At 38.4% G+C, this 21,396-nt stretch overlaps 1 protein-coding gene across 2 annotated transcripts; it reads left to right on the forward strand.

Moving 5' to 3' along the window:
• Nucleotides 1-3,043: 3,043 nt before the first annotated feature.
• On the forward strand, nt 3,044-20,844 carry LOC100377197 (uncharacterized). 2 transcript variants are annotated; one of them, XM_006822924.3, is made up of 3 exons: nt 3,044-3,441; nt 17,306-19,138; nt 19,560-20,844. In XM_006822924.3, exons 1-3 carry the CDS (start codon nt 3,360-3,362, stop codon nt 19,961-19,963), a joined length of 2,319 nt encoding a protein of 772 aa, XP_006822987.1. In that variant the 5' UTR covers nt 3,044-3,359; the 3' UTR covers nt 19,964-20,844. The 2 variants fall into 2 exon arrangements, with proteins under 2 accessions (XP_006822987.1, XP_085347746.1); XM_085491620.1 differs by lacking the exon at nt 3,044-3,441 and adding an exon at nt 16,876-17,160.
• Nucleotides 20,845-21,396: the final 552 nt, after the last annotated feature.

Below are 21,396 nucleotides of genomic sequence, written 5' to 3' on the forward strand. Positions count from 1 at the left end.
TAACATATTGGTGTTATGAATAATTATGCGCACGTTGCATTCACTCGACTAAATCTGACATACCTTGACAGAGTCTTTCAAACATGCAGTTCAAACGCTTACTGAACAAGGATGCGGGATTAATTTAATAAACAAGCGCGTTCTACATTTCGCATTTTAATATACTGTTTTATATATACTCCAGCGAATATGTTGTTTTTAACGAGCATTAGTTATTTATATAATGTTGCGTATTTCGATTTAACGAGATCGATAAGAAAACAAACGGCTGTAGTAAATTTAAATCAGCTACATGTAGTATGAAACGAACGCAGCTAATTCTGACAGAATGGTAAAACAGTATCGTTGTTTTCACAGAGAAATGTTCCATTTCAGTTCACATAATCGATTGTCATATACGACTAGTGTATGAACAGCTTTTTGTTAATGGCTATGATTCTGTATATAATATCTAGTTTCTCCCATTAATTCTTAATTCTCAGTTACCGGAACTGTGTTCATTTTGACGTGTTTCAGTTCTAGAATTACGCCTGTTCATTCCCGTGTTTAAGCATACAATATCGCCAATGGTTATTTAATCAATACAATAAAACTCTACATTTTCTTTATAGTTTTTTCTCTTCAAAAAATTGAATGATTGATTTGGCGAATATGTTCAGGTTATAACTAATGGTTTTTAGAAGGTTTTTTTAATTTCCTTTTTCTCACCGTGTGTTTCGTTTGGGTTACCGAATTGTGGGTTTAATTTATTGAAATTATTCGATGTCGACAGTTTTGCTTTTTTATGAGGATCGGCGGATTCGATTGGAATGGAAAGTCTGTTATCTATGATGTGATGGCAATCTATTTGTGATGAGCGCAACGTTCCCTGTGAGTAGAGACCTACGATTGGGAGGGGATGGGCAGTACGTAGATACCTCAGTCTCAGTCCTTATCTTCAGGTGAACGATGGACACGGATCACCACCATAACATACCATTCCCAGGCGCGCGTTTGACCTCTCGTGTGTAAATGTCTCACACGCAAAAATGATACACAAATTCAAAATTTCTTCAAATTGTGTAATTTTCCAGCACGAGCCGAGCATATCAAAGGAAGCACCGACCTTGCGTGTAAACAAATAATTCTTCACGTTTAATTAATTTCAGTAATTGCATTGGATTGAAAATGTAAGATGTAATCAATTTATTTTGAATAATTTGATGCGGTTCAAATGAAGTTATTTTAATGCTTATATCGCATGACGTCATGGCGTTTCATACTAGCCATTCCGAGGCAATGTGTGGCATGCCACCCTTCTTAGTACAATAATGATATTTTTAACAAGCGACAGACGGACATAAAATAGTTGTAAATAACCAACCATATGAATTAGTGTCGCTTACTGATGTTTTATTTATTTATTTTTTTACCAAGACAATGTTTGAATTATTGTTAGCATTCAAACATTTCTCGATACAAGTGTAAGTTAACTTGATACTTCGCTACTCCACTAAATCCGGGATCCTGATTTGTGTTAAAACGCTTAAACATTTCAAGAATCCTTATTACAACAGATTATATCACAGTTTCATGCGCCAATTTGATTACAATGTGGTCAATGTTTTAAGCTCTGTTTTGTTTTGTTTCGGTTTGATTTTATTTGCGGCTGACATAAGATACAGAGGAAATATGGCAAAACGACGAGCCAAACGATCGCGATGATTTTAACAAATTGTTATCACGCCCTCCAGTGCGAACGAGTTCGTCCTAATGAATGTGATTTGTGGTCAGATACTTGAACTGCCACGTGCCTGACCAGTTCACAGCTCGTAATATTATTTGATTTGCCCTAAAAGACGTACTATCTCAACTAAAGATGTTATCACATCCTGTCCACGTATTTCGTTCGTCGTCGAATCGACTTCGATGACAACTGCTCTTAATGAAATAAACATATTGCATAACAACTCTATAAATATGCATATTATAAATATTATTAATATAAATATTATATATAATGGTGAGCCCATGCGTTAGCAATCACGAGTAAGCAGTGGATACATATATTCATATTTTTTTAAAAAAATGTTTCGCCTGTAGTATTTACACTATTATGGCAATTTTCAAATATTCTCCGGTTTTAGAAAAGGCCGTCACGGTGTTGGAGCGGTTACACTATGAATATCTATGATGATGTAACGTCAACGAGTGATGCATGTCACGGTGCAATGATTTATCATTTGGTGCATGGATCCAACTTTTAGCACCCAGGCTCGAATTGACTGATAATCTACTAACAACTTGGGAAAACTCACACTCAGCATATCGTGTCCATACTTGCCTTCGCTTGACGAGCGATGTCAATTCGTATGGTTTCCACGGATCCACAGTGGCGGACAGGTATTTAACAGGGTTTGTTTATAACGTTTTATCGGTCATCCATTGTTTTGACCTTTGTCTAAGAAAGGTCTCGTGGGGTTTGGACTTTTCTCACAGGTATTAACGGACACTTCAAAACAAATCAATGTTCCCCCAGGGTAAAATTTCGACTGGTGTCGCGAATTCGCGTGATCGTAGTGTATTTCAGTTAATACGAAAATAATAAAAACATACGTGTTCCATATTAAAAATGAAACAAGAAATATTGCATATTTATTTGTTAGATGAACTCATTTCATATATTATTACAATGTGTGTCATTATAAGTACAATTTATCCTGCTTTTGACTGAATTATAAGGTTTTTAAAAAAATATATCGTATTGTTCGCCCTTGTCAACAGCTGTGCTGGATTATCGTAGATCCTCCAATCAAATTAAAGAACCATTTGCCGGTTCACATAGTATCGTTTGGTTGGTTGGAAAAGTGGGCGGGGACTACGGCACAGTTCATACTGTTCGGGTATATCGTAAACACTGATGTCCAGCGACCACGCATGGACTGAATGGACTGGGACTCAGAACTCATAAGGGGTAGGGTTACGCTGCTTTATGGAGGCCTGGTCGTTGGCATCAAGTTGTTACATTGACAAATGCACGTATAAAGTGTGTCAACATCTCGCATTCGGGGGTTATTGTTGCGGGCCGCGCCGTGTGTACAGAACTACTGATTCACAATAGTGGCTTTTTAATAGACTCCAACAGACTGTCAAGTACGCATTGATCATCACATAAAAGCAACTGTCGACATCACAGTATGGGATACAGCAACACGGGGGAGATTTAGACGGATTTCCATCATACCTTCGCATGCTGGCACGTAAAGAGTGTTGGAAGGGAGCTCCATCGACGTAATCAACCAGTGTGGGCGGTCTATGTCGTCACTCGAGATCGTATAGTGAGAGTTACTCGGTGCTCCGAATAGCAGCTTTTCGGAACTATGTTGAAGTTTGTAGTAAGAAACCCGTCTCCGACACGGAAGACACAGCAGAGGAGTTACCGTGGTTGGGACTCGGATTCCGGTACGTATTGCCAGCTGGGCTTTATTATATTTTATTTCATAGCTACCACCGTGACAACAACGATACTATCTGATACGGTGAGCAGCCAACGCAGTTCAGGGCAGCAATTGTCGTTTCTATAGTAATTCGTATCACCGTCACGGTTGTATAGATCAATTTGGGTGGTGTACTCCGTTTGGCGACGTGAAGCACAATATTGACTTTTCTGAATAGTCGTGCGTTTTTAGAACATCAAATATACCTAGTTCCCCATATCGTGTATGTTTCATGTCACTTTCACTAGTGCATTCTTGTTTTCAGCCCGAAACCTTTTTCTGAGTTAATTCAACTCAATAACAACCGGTGACACGCGCGCATTCAATCTCCATCCGTGGTGTTTTTGTGTAGATCTTGACCATAATAAACGCATACCTCCTCGGAAACTGGGCATGACCCCCTAGCTCTATTGACCTGTCAGTCACGACTTGTTAATTTCGAAAAAGAAAACAAATCTCGATGTTTTTGAGTCTTGTTACAATAATGAGTGGAAATAATTTAAATTGTCAGAGACCCCATGCTCATTTCTTCATCTGTCATATACTGCACCAATCTGCCCATCTCGTGGAGAATGAAACCCAGGTGACAACTAATGTCCGGCATGGGGTCATTTCGGTCACTAATTTTCACATGCGTTTTAATTTCTCTATATTGAAATCGACTGTTCACTTTTTGTAGCACGACTGTCAGTGAGAGCTCTCAATAATTGAACATCCATTCTCTCACTCTCCCTTTCCGGCTTTGACCTCGTACCTCGACCAAGATCAAATCAAACCCACTAAATTTAATCGGGTTTTGTTTGTTTCTCAGCGACAATAGTCAATACGTACGTTGTACATCACCTGCATGGCCGGCACACAACAACAATTTCTGCTGTGTATGCTTTGTAACATGAACATAACGTTACTCTTTTAATACCGAACACTCGTACATCTTTTGTACCGTCAGTAAGATATTTAAATTTATTTTACTCACTCTCCTTGTCTGTTCCGTTTATTTTCTCATAAAAAATAAGAAACACGATACCTGGATGTCCTTAATATTATCGATTTCAGTAACAACATCGTGTTTATGACCTCCTCAAATGTAATGGGTCACGAAGTCACCGGATCGCCAAGTTTACTGTGATCGGTGCTCGTACCCGGGTGCACTCAAATCACAGCTGTTCAATTTTTTGGCAGGTAATGCGGGCATTCGCAGTAGTATACTGCAATTTCTATTGAAAATTGGTTCAAAACAGAACAGTCCTTTAAATATCTCGCCCAAAATGGTGTAATAAATACCCTCCTTCCAGTGAGAATCATTTAACACTTAAAATGACGATATTACGATTTCAAAAACGCTATCAATAAACCAGTTGCCACGTCCACGTGATCTGAATAATTAATTCTGTCGCGGAGACAGATATTCAGCGACTCAAATACCGTGGTCACATGATAGCTTGTTTTTTTTTGTTTTTTGTTTTTGACAAAGGCCTACACGTATTGCCTATAAAATAACCATACACACACATGTGTAATAATCTCTCAATTGTTGGAAATGAAGTAAAAAATGTTCTTTTCAGTAAAACAACAAGAAAAACTGAACACACCATATACAGCTCTGTGATCTAGCATTTATGTGTGTTTGTTACATTATGTTCATTTTGGTAATTACATGTATTTTTTGTTCTATAACAATAATTAACAAAAGCAATTCACGCGATGAGCCGACATCTCAGTCGCCACGTGACTGGCTACACAGAAATACAAATTAATTATCCAGCAAACAAAAGAACAATCAATTCTTGCAACGACGCAATCAACACTTTTGAGACGGTCGCTACCGGTCTAGTCATCACAGGCCTTAGTATGTGTGTGATCACAGGATGTCACGTGATAGAATGTATTTTAGATATAACGCAAAACAAACGGTGGAGTTGAATTGAATTGAATTGAATTGAATTGAATTAACAAATTCAATTCGCAACACACATTATTGTATTTAACTAGAACGCCACAATGGGAACTTTCAATTTCCATGGCAACGTAGTAAGTGGAAAATGGGATTTTTGTGTTGCATGGAAGTTGATGTAGTTGGTAATGGGATTCGGTACATTGGCATCTAAACACGGATATATAATTCAATTCTCCGTACATAATCTAAAGTCCATCTAAATACCAGACACATTGATGGTTAAATTTCTGTTCAATCCACATCAGATGGTAGGTTCTGCACCTCCACGTTGTATTGTATATAGTGGTATTAGAATCAAACCTCCTCAACTGCAATCAGCAGAGCACGGACGTTCCAGTAAAGTAAACAAGTATTTTTTTAGTAGAAAAGGAAATTTACTAGTTAATAACTAGTTGAGTATCATAATCATTTCAAATTTCAAATGCCCGTCACTGGAAGCATCCGTACCTATACCAGTACTTTTATTTTATAAATACGGAGTTCAGTAAGATTTGGGCCATGTATTACTGACACACTCTGAACCGTAAATCATTTCTACTCGTTGCCCTGGGCATGGTGACTTCGCTACTCCACCCAGCATAGCGGGGAATGTTATCTAACGAAAGGGACCCGATGCTTTGTCAATCATAAGGCTCGATTCACTCAATAGTAGTATTGATTTTCTCCCTAGCAATGCCAACTTGATGAATCGCCACACTATAGTACACATCTTTACATGGTCGTGTCTTTCCCATGATCGTAATCATTCTTTTCAGAACGCCGCTAAATAAATTACAGGGTCCGCAAAGGGTGTACAAAACGAAATGTACAAATGCCGTGTGAAATGTAGCACCATCGCACATGCCTCGCTTGTTCATGTCAGGTTTCTTTCATATGCAGTCGCCTCTCTTAATGCATTAGGGCTTGTCAGACGGCGCTACATAGTGTTCGAATTAAGCTTCGCTTCACTGGTCAGGACTAACTTGCTCACGACCAATAGTCTCGCAAATATATCTGCAAATCGCTTATTCTTACTTTATTTGTATGGTATGTTAGTCATGTGTTTAAAATATTAACGAATATAAAATTAGAATCCAAGATTAATATTAATAACATATCCGCGATATTCTATTACTCAATCTCCGCATTGCAGAGAAGTATTGTCAGTAATTACTGACCAAGAAAAGCAAACTCCCCGATCAGCGAATCGGCCATGTCGAGCATTAGTATTCCCTTCTACAGAGACACCACGATATAAAGGGGACATACTATACTTACGTTATGATACAATGCACAATACAGTTGCCATGGGAAACGAATTATGATTGATTGTTTCTGGCATGATTGTTAGTGACGGTTATTTTCTCTCTTGAACTGATAGATGTAAAGTCAATGACTGTCGGTTGCTGGTTTCGTTTACCCAAATTTTCATCAGTATGTGCCAAGTACCACGCCTGCTCCCTTAGGGCAGTTACCCATGTCACATACATTATTCATAGTGGTTTTACCATTCCATCGTAGACAGGTTCGTCAATTGGGAAATCACGCAATTTCATAAAATGTGTGTTATGATACACCGTCATTTCACAGAATTAAAAATATTACTTTTGTCGGCGAAATGATACCATTGAAGAACATTAATCAAAATATAGTTTGTATTTACTGAAAATATTAATTTATATTTCTATGAACAAAGTCGATTTTCGGCACTTTTGAACGCATTGTTCTGTGGATTTGATCAGCTGTAACCCGATAAAACCCTGTTATAATAATATTCTGAGTAAACCTTGGTATTAGAAAATGTGATATTAAGAAATGAATTTACAATTGTTATCTGCATTGATCCATATTAAAAGCAGTGTTTGGATTTAGAAAATGTCAGCTTTCGAGATAAATCCGTAAATAGGTGATGGTTTATTTATTAATAATGACGGGAATGACAAACGTTCACAAGCTTTTGCGTTTATTTGGTTGCAAGATGTTACCCGTGTATAGGTGTATGTATAGTGTACCACCAGTGAAATCATCCTCCGGGGACCAGTGGTCAGAACCAGATGTCGACTACCGGTACGCTGTGTATCTTGAATGTCACACGTGGTATGGTCATCGGAGTGTATGATAGTTACCCAACACATGTGTTTAAAACCCAGATAATTAAATAGTATCCATTTCATCAAAGGCTGCTACCCTTTCCGTTCATTAGCGGCATGTATGGCAACGCAAATGTGAATTTAAAATATAACAAAGCAGCATAGAACAAAAAAACTCTTTTATTATCTCGCAAATTATAGGTTGCCATTGAACGTTAAGAACCGCGTGTTCAAATTAGGAAGTACAGAAAAGGGATGTGATTGGGTAATAATTGGTCATTGGATTTAATTGGGAGGAGTGATTGGCTATTCGCCGGATCTTTTTGGGATACGTGGTTGGCCTTACATGTTTACGATTCAACAGGTGGTTCCGATGTCAACTAGTTAAGATACTGCAAAACAGTATTGATACTATCAATGTGTACTAGATTAGACTCCACTCTATTTGTCAGCGATGTTACTATAATAATTTACAAGATGAGATGTATGTACATTTGGATTACTATGAGAGGCTGGTAACGACTCGCAATCCCGATCAGTCTTTTTATCGCCTACGTCTTTTATTCACAGATTGAACCTAGTAACAGCGACCAGCCCAGCAACTTGTTTTAGTGACCCTGGCACGCGACAATCAGTCCCGTTACTTCAGTCATTATGCGCTGCGTTCAAGTATACGGATTACATGCCACAATTGAGTTTGCATTCTCAAAAGTAAATTGACATTGTAGATTTTCTTGCATGTAGCATTGACCTTTGTACAGCGTGTACACAATTCGCTATGTTCTAGTATTGATTTCAAACCCCCAATTCTCTTGTAGCTTTATGTTTTGTGCTCCATTTCACGCATGCGTGGCTGCTTCTCACGCTTGAAAAACGACCCGTCCCGTTAGGTAGAGACCATACACAGATACTCAATAACCTACGCTTTGTACTTTGATGATGATGATAATGTAAAAACTTGGCAAACAATAACAACGTTGAAATGTCGTATACACTGAAAGCCATCGATGATGGAAACCTTAGTTTCCAGATCGCAGATTGTTTTCATGCTTTCACAGATTCGTGTTTGTGTTTTTGCTCGGCGAATACTTTCCCAGGACCGCGTTGTCGATGCCTGGTGTACGTAAATATCGCACTGTTAGTCCCGTATGGCGACTTGATACATAACAACAACACATGGCAGATATTCCTGTGTGAAATACAAAAAAAAAATACAATAAGCTTAAAATACCATTGCCGATAACACAGGATTGCTCGGTAAACTCGGATGCCCGTATTGTGTTGTAAACCCCATTGTCATTCTGCACAACTTATACACTCGCTCACATATTTAAAATATTTGGATTTCAGCAACTTATCTGAGACGAACCGCTCAACCTTTCAACGTAGCTTTGCATCGCCATTTTTTACATTCTCAGCGATAATTGTAAATTAAATAGTTCAAAGAATGGTCTGCCTTTTATGGGAAGCTGAAAACAACAAGGTCTACTTAGAATGTATAAAAAAACCTGCAAGCATTTGACCCAGGCACGACCATTACGAGTTTAATAACCAGTTGTACGAGTCTACAAAACCCTACAAAACCCCGCCTTCAATTGCGGCTAACAGTCACCATAACATCTGATTATCTACAATTAACACACATTAAGTGCATATTGAAGGTCTTTTATTTTAAAATACACAAAACAATATACATTGTAAGAGTATCGCTGGATGATTTAAATTTCTTCTCTTCTTCTTCTTTAAATTTCTTTTTTCAACAACTTTCACCACACTAATTAGTCATCTGCCGCACACGTGGCGGCGCGATTACTTTACGATGTACGAGACTGGCTCTAAGTCGGTATGTAAACACTCGTTAGGAAGTGATCGTTCAATGTTCAAACCAATGTGTTTATATAAGTAAAGTATTGGAATAGCGCGATTCAAACACTTGAATTGACCGATCTAAGCGTCCGGTCCGGCGAGTGGTTACAATTGAAATGCATCCAAAACTAAACTATAGATCCGTTTGTACAGCTGTATACCGACTAGTATTTACTGGTATGGGAAAGATTCAAGTCGATTGCGCATGCGTGTTTTCGTCATGCTGTGACTGAATCGTCCGTAAATTGAGAAATTCGAAAATAATTCAATTGAAACAGCAGAAACAAACATCACTGGGAAATAAATCTAAGTCTGTTTGCAATTAGTCTGAGACGTCTTAAGAATAGGGATAAAGCATTACATAGCTCGCCTTTGCCTCGAGTCGCACAGTATACTATTTGTGTCACATAGAATTCGACATCACAGACTTTTTTGAATAACAATATTCTTTGTAGTTTTTTTAAAAACAATAATAACAATTATAAATTAGCAGTCAGTTGTGTGCCTTCGACGGCAATATTCACATCGATAGCCATACTTTGGAAGCCGTATTGCTGCGTGTCGTGCACAGCAGCGGCCTGCGCCGTATGACGACTATATTCCCTCGGGATAGGCGGCATTGCTTTGTAGGCTTTCAAAATTATCGTACCGTAGACCTGATGGGATTTGATGTTGCATGTCGGGATTAAAACTAATCAAGCAACGACCAGCTCGAACTTGGAATTCTATTTGAAATTCGGATGAGAAATAATTACTTATTGTGTTTATCAATTTATGTATATCGACCTGATAACAGTCAACGATATAGTATTCACAATTATGGTTAAAGTTAATTTCACTATTTTATATGTTTTTGAATGATACAAGAAAATATATAAGATTAGTATCGATAGAATATCAAGAACAAGAGAAATAACGCGATATCTAAATTAAGTGAGATATTAAAAATAAACAGTCAGTGTTAAGGCGAAAATGACACGTGAATAATATACTAGTATATAGTTAAACTATTGGTTGAAGTTTGGAGTGCGATTAGTGAATCATATATTTCTGGGTTATTTCAAATTTCCTGTGCTGCTCATTTCAGTCAGTGTGATAAATATATTAAGGTGAAAAACTGAATAATTACAATACAGACTTGAACTTGAATCTGACATCGCGACTTTACAAGCTTCCGGATATTATGGTCATAAACCACGTAGTGCGTTGTAGAGCTAGGTCCATGAACACTAATGATGACATCCAAGGTGTATAGGTCTTGCCCGGGGATAAAATCACAGCATAGTGTCACGTGGCTTGGGTTTCATCGCGTCTTGACTAATTGGTTTTCACGACAAGAGCAGCGAAGCGTAGCGTGGAGTGTGAAGTTATTAATACGTACGGAGTATCGACTTCAATCGATGGCAGCACTTTGCGTTCGTTCGGTTTCCGATTGAACTCGGTGTAACTTTTACAGTCAGTGTATTGAATAATGTTTATATTGTAACGTAACTGTCGACAGCTTTACTGGACTCTCCTATTCTACTTTGAGATCCGTGTTAAGCATTTTCTGTCGCAAGTTATGTTGTTAGCTTATATTCCCTGGCTGGCTTGCTGGCTGGTTCTAGTTGGTTGGATACTACGCACAAAATTAAAAAAAATATGAATACACTAGATCTTTTATTGGTAATAAAAATAATATATATATTCACGCAATTTTATCGTTGCCAACTATACACCTCATATATTTTAATTTAACTCGGTTTGTCTTTTATTATACATAATGTATTATATACTATTATAATAATATGTAGTTAAATCTTTGGTAGAAAGCACTCCGGAGAAACACCGTCAAATGCATTCGCCGGGTTTCCTTTTGTTAGTCCATTACCAAGCCGCTGCAGTCCTATAGGCCCCTGCATATATAATAGTTTTAATGCGACGTGTTAGCAGATTGTGTCACTTGCAATGTCTAGAAAAGGTCTTAATATCACACCTATTACATTCAGAATAGTACACTCGCGTGGAAGAAATAGTAATTTACACGTCTCATTAGGCCAGTCAATTTAAGTCTACAAAGTCTCTATAAATACTAAAATAAAATCAGTTTATATGTGATAGGCTTTCGTTTTTTTTGTTCAATAATGACGTCAAAGGCGTATTTCCAAAATATTGGTTCTATAACCATGGGCGTTTGTTACACACTGGGTCATAATCATAGAAGTTATTAATCATTATACGCCGAAAATATCTGCGCCTAAATCAAAGACTCCCGATACCAATTTGTTTTACTTTGCCCGAGGCTAGAACGTAGACGTGTAAAAGCCGTCACTTGCAAGATATGAAGACACCGCTGGGTATACGATGCTTACATGGTTTTAATGATGCCAATTATTTGCACACGGCACATTCACTTTTTCTTCTTCTTCAACATAAGATTTCAGAGAATGAGCGCGGCGCGTTTATAGTCTATTGGTACATTGTCTTCTATCCACATCTCACGTTCACTAGATCAATACAAATTACTCGCCTTATGTTACGAGGATTTAAAAGTCAGTTCATGTATCGAGGCTGCCATTTCCAGATACTTCAGATAGAATAGCCGTTTAATGACAGCAAGAGTTCTTTTTCGAAGCGCAACGATTACTGGATATTAAAGGGCGGTGGTCGTCGTGCCGCGTCGTGTTCGACATGGGACTCATAGCGACGTATAGAACGCGTGTAAAATACATTGTTTATTTACATGAAATTCGAACACGCGCTGCGCGACGACCACCGCGCTTTATATTCTTTCGAGATGAAGTTATAAAGTTTATTCTAATTCTAAGACAGAAACTATTAAATAACATCATTGTTTTAGGTACACCTATTTATTTACTCTCATTTCGCGTTATACGTTGATATACACATATATTTCCAGCCGGTTCAACTCAGAATGCACGTGTCACCGGCTACGTCCAGTGCGGTATATGTTCGGCAACATCAAAGCATCACAACTACAGGGCACAGCATTGAAATCGATATTCAAATTGAAAACTCTTTCTCGATCAATCGATATCTCGATAGCCGTCGCCGAGAGCAGCTGACAATAGAATGGTTTCAAGCAAAACAATGGCTTCATTGTTATATATTCAAGTCACGTTATTAAAGTATTGTGTGACGGTGATTGGGAACGCGAGCATGACGTCACGCTTATATTTATGAGATTTCTACGGGTTATATTGGTCGCTTGTAATCTTGATTATGACGATAGAAAATCACGTGTTTGGCATAAAATCGATTAGGACGTAAAACAGACATACTACTCATTTTGACGGCTTCTTGTTGAAAACAGTATTAGGCCCTGGATCGATCACCAAGTGAATGTTGTACGAGCGAAGGTTGGTAGTCGGCAGTTCCTATCTCATGGAGGGATTGTTAACAATCACGTGATAGCTTAATATGCGCTTCAGAACTTAATGATGTTAATGACTTGCGAATAACGTTAATAACTTCCGTCACGTAATAACAATATTTCACGTGAAAACGCCTTATTCCACGATTATTAGACATGTGTCGGTTGTATTTGATAACAGTTTCCTGCAATTTCTAGTCTGTTCCGAGTTCTAACGACTCGTTCCAGATTCTTAATTAAAATCGTTGAAGTAAAAAATAATCTAGTTTTAGGTGTATTTTTTTTTTATAATCCCTTTTTACACTTTCATGCTTCCTGCACCTGTTTTGATTTACTGATGTGTTTTGACGTTGAAAGAAACCCAATAAGTCGGTAATAATTGTGGCTCAGGCTCATATTTTTCAGCAGTTTCTGCTTTTGATGTTTTCAAGTAAGACATATGCTTCTGAATAATATTCAACATTTAGACAATAAGAATTTAATTTTACACTTCAATTTACACGGAATTAATGTTATAAAAACAACTTTGTATTGAAATGCATCCATATTTGCACGATAAAGGCAATATCGGTTAATCTGTGTTAGTCGTGTAGATTCGGTACGATTGGCGTGCAGTTTCGCTTCGTGAGACCCACACCGAACGCGACGCGACGCGAGGACTGTGGCACGCCATAGACCTTAGAAACGGTCTACAAGTACATGACGAATGTCGCATAGAATCTATGCGTCATTTCACTCACTCTTCTTCGGCGAAAGTTAAAGCTGCTCGTTGGAAATTGTAGGTCACCTATTTATTAAATGAATTATAAAAAATGACATAAAAGTCAATGATGTTCATATTGTTTCCTTTGTCTTGTCGTGGTGTGTTGTTATTGTTGACCACGTTTAAGATGTACGACGCTACCTTCACGTTACACCGCACCAGCATACATCTCCGACGGATAAGCGAGTATGGAATTGATGGCAGTAACACTCTCGGTTTCTCAGACGTATTTCTGAGGGATATACTGTTTTAAAGTATAACATTTCACTCGTTTTCTAGAAGCAGCGTCTAAACTTATAAAGAGCTGAAGGGAAATTATGCGATCAAATTACGTAGAATGTTTAGTCCGTTGCCATGGTATCACAGATGTTGTCTATTGCACAACCCACCTAAACATGTAGACCTGAAGTAGGTCCACCGGCGTCGAATTTCTTTTACACTAACAATCGAACGAGCTAACACTGGCATTTAATTTAAATACAGTTGCTATGTACGTCCGATCATAATAGTTATATTTTTTATGTAGTTTGCCGTGACGGTGATTCTCTTAAGGAATTTCGTGGATTTCTATACTAGTATGTCATTGTGTTTGTGTACATTATGCGGAACGGTTCCGGTCTGCAGACGGCCCGGGAGTTGCACGTGTATTTGCGGAATTAAAAAACAGCTGTCTGCCAAAACAAAATTGATGCTATATTCTTCGACCATAAAACGCTAGACTACAAAGCATGATAGAGGGACATTTCTAACTCGTGATTAATTTGAAATTTGCATATTGGGTGAAAAAAAAATAGACTCGGCGAACACAAGCACTAGTCATTTTGACCCAATAGAACTAGTGAGTTGACCCTGTACTTCGGAAGCGGTCGCATTAAACATGTTTCGGGATCGTGTTTTACAAACAAGATTCGAATAACAACTGCTGCAACTAAAAAAACAGGACCTGTCAGAATTTATGGTTACTATGACGTGCAATCAGTATATACCGGAAACAATGGACACGTGACCTCTGGCCCATTTCAACCTTAGAATACAGAAATGGACTTGGCATACTGGACACTCAGATACCAGTCTCAAAAATAACAAGAAATTATCAATTTGTCGTCGACCCAGGTGGTGTATTCTTAAACACTTAGTGAACCATTTATCATTCAAATACACTCACAATTGGTCAATTCTTGGTCGTCATGGAGATCTTGTATTGGTATCAAAATTGCTTATAGGACGTTTTGTGGTCGAACCAAAATGACACATTTTATGTTTTTCATATTGTCAAGTTCAAAGTACCGACTCAATCCTTGATGTCACTGTGATGTCAACGCTTAACGACGTGTTTCGGCAATTTGGAATGTCACGGTGTTTGTACGGGGATCCAATGATACCTAATTTGAATGGCGAGCACCAGTCTGATAATACGTATTTTTTTACTTCTATAAAACATCAGTGCAAATAATAGAAATCGTAAATTTGCTAACTTGAATATTCCTTGATGCATTGAATGGAAATGCGACACGATAAAGTGATATTGAAGTTTTATACTATGATGTCGTTATGGTAACTACTCTCAAACTAGAAAAAAATACGAGCGTTGCCACTTCTTGTTAGTTGGTGGACACGTGTATTAAATGGATTTGTGGTTGAAAGATCCCCGCTAAGTAAAATACCAATATTTAAAATGTGGTAGTGCTATATACGCTCGTGAACTTTGACGATATAAGCATACTGACACAAGTCTCAAGAATATATGTAGCGCCATCTACGGCGAACTTTCAGTTTCGTTCCCAGTTCTTGCATGACCTTCTCAAGAACTTGTTAATTTGTCTTACAGTGTATAATTGTATACTCCACAACAGTATTGTCAAGGCCATGGTGTAATCTTGCCGTTCTTACAATATTTATATATATATATATCCGCCAGTATTATACCATGGAAGTAAGATAGATGTACTTTATTTCAACAATAATACAAAGTGCCTAACCACAGCAGCAACGTTTCGCTCAACCATCGTGGTGATGATACCACCAACGAAGTCACAATACAAACTATTATCGGTTGTTTTTATGTCTAAATTTACATAGTAATTACACCATAGACGGAAGGATGCGTACTTAAATAAATGTTTTTAATTGGAACGATCTTTTAATCAAATTGGTGAATGGCCTAGAGGTCATTGACACGTCTGTGCCTGAAATAAACATTGTTCGCGTAATCTCAATTACGTGTTGTCTTTAAAAGGAAGAATACAAACTCAACCGCGTTCTGTGTTATTTGTTGTATCGCTTTCTCAGTTTGGTCTGTTCGGTGTAATGAGTCACTTTCTCCCACTGAGAGCAAATTAGAGTTTTTTTGTATTTTAATGGCACATTTAATTTTTAGAGTTAAATTATTTCGCGTGGGAACCGTGCGTCCATATAAAATGAAATGTGTTGAATGCGTTCCTGGACCAATATTTAAAAGTAACTTTTTAAACAACATAATCTCCTATTGTTTGGACCGCCATAACCAAGTATATGTAGAATATGCATGTAGTTATGCGTTGAGTTCTTCACTTTCTGTACACCGTAAAGTTTAAGTTGAAATAAGCTCATGTAAGGGTTTGGTTGTGTTAGTATAAAAAGTGTTTTTTTAATTGCCATTTATTAGTAATAAACCAATATGTATACTAAAATAGTTTTGCGGTACACCGATTCTCAAAGCTTCAGTGATTTTGTAACATACTTCTCTATTGGTCAGCATCAGGAAATGTTGACCAGGTTGACTATTCTGCACCAATAACAACCAATGTCACTTCAATCAAACATACTTAGTAAGTCCTACTAAATAATCGAGAGGTGCGATATTGGGCGTGAACTGATTAATGGCAGGTCAAGGACCACGTTTTATCTTAAAGGAATGCCAATTGTCATTTATATGTTTCTCTTCTAGATTCCAACGAAAGAAGTATTTCTTTTTAATGAGTTATTGCGTCCCCCGGGGTTACAATAATATATCCCAAGGGTACAGTGCGATTTTAATTCGCGATAATGAATTAGGCTCTGAAGGTCGCGATGTACCCCGTTGTTATTTATGTCATAGTGTTTGGAAGATTTTATACGATTTATATGAATAAAATAAATATAACATTGATTTCAATAGTGACGTTATTTACTTTAGGTTGTTATCCGACATCGTTTGTTCCACGCCGCCGAGCAGCACGTAAACACCTGACCGTTGAAATCTTGCTTTGTTTCCTATGCATAACACGAATATATGTCATTGCGTCAAAATGGTTACTTTATTTGACGAACAGTCTAGAGTTACTTACACTTCATAAAAGTTGTTTAAACCTGTCTGCTTTCCACCTGTTTAAAGTTGCCGATGACCGGGGGCGTTAAAGTGATATGCGAGTTTTTAACAAATAACGTTTGTCTCCTCAAGGGAGAAACGCATGATTTCATACCTGTCGGGGTTGCTAGCCAATCAGATAAAGTAGCCACCCTGTTCAAAACTGTGATCAGCCCAACAGTCCGGTATATTGTGCGGCCGTTGCTAGTAGATCCAGACCCTACTCACAACTACTTGACTTGTGAAGCTGTCTTCTACCGTTTCTAAAGTACTTTCCCTATTCAAGTACACCGCTAGTGTCAATATAAGTGTTTGCTCTAATTATTTAACGGTTCGTGTTTACCCACTTGGTCACATTACCAATATTATTTGCACCTACTTCACAAATGTTGTGCTCGTCATCTCACCCACGTAGTCAGCCATTACTTGTTTACTTTTTAAGGTAACGTGGATTTCTTTTTTTTTTGTCATTGTAGTGGACGAGGAACATTGCGACGTGTGTCGGACGCGTCGACGATCACTGAGTAACAGCCGACGGAGGCACAAGTCGAAACCACGAATGGCTGACTCGGATACAGTACAAACCGAATCTGTTGATTTGATGGATAGTTTAAGAGGACATTCGTTGAAGAGACCAGCCAATGTGCGGGCTACAGTGCTCTATGACTTTGAACCGGACGAGAAGAACGAAGTACGAGTTATCAAGGGACAGAATGTAAGGGTCATGCATGAAGAGAGTGGGTGGGCTTTTGTTAGGGTGGAAAGCGGCAAAGTCGGATTCATACCCATGAGATATTGCGGCCAGCCTCATATTCGTCGGAGAGACAACTGCCGAAAAGCAAGATCGAAGTCTCCCCCCTCGCCGTTTAGAGGCAGGGACGAACGTAGATTGAAAGAGCGAAGCAAAAGTTTAGAAAACCTGAGGCGCTCGAGGAGACTTCCCGCTTCTCGACATAAGTTGAGTGACTTCACAGAAAGTGACGATTGTGAATACAGCCCACGGGATGTTGCGGACACAGCGAGGTTTAATTCTCGCAGTAGCCTTGTCGAGAAAACAGTAAACAAAACCAAGTATTCATCGCATTGTAAGACTGAGGCTAAACTACTAAAATCTATTGAACTAAGTTTGAAAAGGAGCGCTAGTGTCGATTTAAAACAGAAAATAGCATGTCTATTGAGCCAACCTGATGTAAACAACACAAATAATGCCTTAGCTGGGAATGTGGTTAATTCCACCCTGGAGGATAAAAACAACGACAAAGAACTTATGATTAAAAGCGACAAAATACAACCGGCCATATCGTCGTCGTCATCCCAGCGTTCGAGTATGTCAGTAAATACAGACAGCGAGAGCATGTCCACGCCAAATATGATCGCTCCACAGTCACCGACAACGTCGACTAGCACTGATTCGGACTACGGCACTTCCATTGATAGCGATACCGACTCATTTGGTAGCGTTAAGATGAAGGCTTGGAAACAGCGAATGCTTGAACAAAAACGCTGCATCGAAGGAAACACCGTTGAGGAAAAAATGTCAATAGAAAATTTTTGCGTATCGACGAAAGTGTCTGATGGCTCGGATGGTTCACTGGACAACGAAACCTTGTGTATAAGTAGTAGGGGTTCCCGTCTTAACGAAATCGTGACGAATGGCGTAGGGATAACAGACGCAAAGACTGTGAAAGCAGTCGTCAAAGACAGTGGTTACTCGAAAGAAAATGTTGTAGGGCTTTGTCAAACTATACACGAGTTAGAAAGTTTAATAAAAAACAGTTGCTTTGGAGAATATGAAGCGTGTACGAACGAAGAGTGCAATTCGGAAGGATACGGCTCGGACTGTAGCGAACCGCCGGAACTGCCACCGAAAACTTTATGCCGTGCTCCGGAATTAACCGAACCACCAAAACTGCCACCAAAGACTTTAAGACCTGAATCGTTTTACAATAAAACAACCGAATCAGACTCTTCTCGGACGCAATTGTGTGGTCAAATTTCAATCACAACTCCTGCTGAGACTCTGAAGACAAAATGTGAGCTCGACTCTAAGAAAACTGCCATTCAATCCCAGAACGCGGAAAGGGCTAAATTAGACTCATCCGAAAAGCAGTCGCATATCTTTAAAAAATCTGACCGCGAAACTTTGATAATATTGTTCGACTTTGTGGCCCATGACGAGGGTGATTTAACCGTACGACAAGGAGAAACAGTAACTCTACTGAACCACGAAGACTACGATTGGTGCTTTGTAAGAAACGAACTTGGAATCGAGGGATTTATACCATTCTCTTACGTCATATCCCAAAAAGGTGAGTCAATATCAACTGGTGATAAGTAACACGTCAGAAATGACCCCCCTTCTGAAAATCTGGTCGATGTGTTAAAACCCAAAAGTTAAGATTTCTGGTAATATTTCACCGATTTCAGAACAATTTGTTTAACAAATTGTCCCTAAAACTGGTATATAGCCCCAATCATTCAGCAACTAGACAACCTTGACAATAAAGCGTAGTCTCGTTTTGCTGCTGGCTCTGTACACCAGATCTTTTCAGAGCGCCCAGAGGTAGAGATTTTCAATCATGCATTTAGTTCTTTGCAGTTTGCCGAATACAGCAGTTAGCTAGAGATCAGAAGTCAGCGATATTCACGGGTTATTTTGCTTCTTAACTATTTGACACCTTGCCAAATGCTATGTAATAATACTGATCCAATGTTCTTGTATTTATTTAGTTTACAATGGGAAATTTACAAGAAATGACAACTACGCCATTGGGTGGAAGCACGAAGTCAAAATAGCATCAACACGAAAGGTACGAATCAGCTGTCACAGCCAAGGGACAAATGCAACCCATAATTTCAGCGAAGACGCAGTGCGCATGCCCAGTAGTACACCCTGCCGAGATATAGAGGAGGACTTTGACGTGACTGATCTAACAACGCGGACGGTCCTGACGCACAACCATAAAGCAATGACAGCCAGTGAACTGAGTGTGCGGAGAGGAGAAACTGTGTACTTTAACAGGAAAGACTTAGAAAGCAATGCATTATGGGTGATGGTATACTCCCCGATGAAACAATGCAGGGGGTACATACCGACGGTTTATTTAGCATATAAGATGGAGGATTTAGTGTAAACTCACGTGACGTCACAATTAGTGCATATATCTGTCTCAGGCCAAAGTAATCGAATTTAAAGTTTTACGTCCCCTAATGTTATATGTTTATATGTTTACACATGAAATTCTGAGAAATTCAATGAAATACTACATTGCCAAAAATCGGAATATTTCTAAAGTGACAATCAACCGATCATAGACATCGTTCTTTGTACATTGTAAAGTGCTGCATGACAAAACATGATGTTGTCATGACGATCTGTTAGATTACGATTATTCAACCGTGATCAGTGACGTCGAATACCTCAGGAACATTTGTTATTCCTCGTTTTTCCAGGCAAGTTAAAAATCATCAGAAACCTGAAATAACCATTTGCATATTTTTCACAAGAAACATAACAATTTCCACTGCAAACCAGCCACTGTATTTTATATCATATCCAATCCCGCGAATCGACCAAACAAACTCCATATTAGGAAAGACGGTCATACCACAAGTTATCAAATACTTTTTTTAGGAATACACTAAACACGTGACGTCGTGCCATTTTGCATGTTATGAAATGAACACACTCCAATACCGAATAAAATATAAATATATTTTAATTATTATATGATGAAAATACTACAAATGACGGCTTTATTTAACTGTTTTAACATTCGAAGACGCCATCAATTTGTATAAATGACGTCATGCCAAACATTATTTGTATGAAAATCTTATATGCCTCTTGTAACTAAACAACTCGTGTTGTGTCGCAATTAAAATATCTATATTATATATTAATGTTATTTATATTGTATATTTTGCTGTAGCAGTGTTTTGTACAGGGTTAACCACTATGTGGTGTCTTCATCGATGTATCTCAGAAATAAAGGAATTAAGATTATAATAATAATTTATTCTTTATAGTGACTTATTGAAAAATGTTGTGCCACGATCATAGTTTGTTTGTAATGCTCGCCGTTTTATGATAATGGCCTCCTGCTTCTTTTTGAAAGAACAATCGCCGATTTGTGCAATGTATGTCCACACTCGGTTATTTGGGTTTAGGCTATTTCAAGTTGTTGGATCATATTGGGTATGATGAACTAGACAGAACCAAATGGCACGTCACCCACCGAATAGCATTGTCATAGTTGACTGTGAAGAGACGGGGTTCATGTCTCGGTGACCATACGTCTTAATTTTAACCTTCAACGTGTCAATTTAGCTATGACCGGTATAAATCAATATGACACCACGAGAACGGACGTTCAACTAACTGTGACCCCGCTGACCTGTGGTGAACACTTGGCATATTTAGAGGGGGGATTTCAATGATCGATCTGATGATGATAAAGCGATGTCCTACAATTGACAACCATTAAATCAGTCCCACGGGTAAATATGTCAACCACTACATTATGACTGGGTAAACGACTTAACCGCCATATCGGACAGTTTGTCA

Source organism: Saccoglossus kowalevskii, chromosome 16 (assembly GCF_978046115.1).
Source record: "Saccoglossus kowalevskii chromosome 16, keSacKowa6.1, whole genome shotgun sequence".
Classification (NCBI taxonomy): Eukaryota; Metazoa; Hemichordata; class Enteropneusta; family Harrimaniidae; genus Saccoglossus; species Saccoglossus kowalevskii.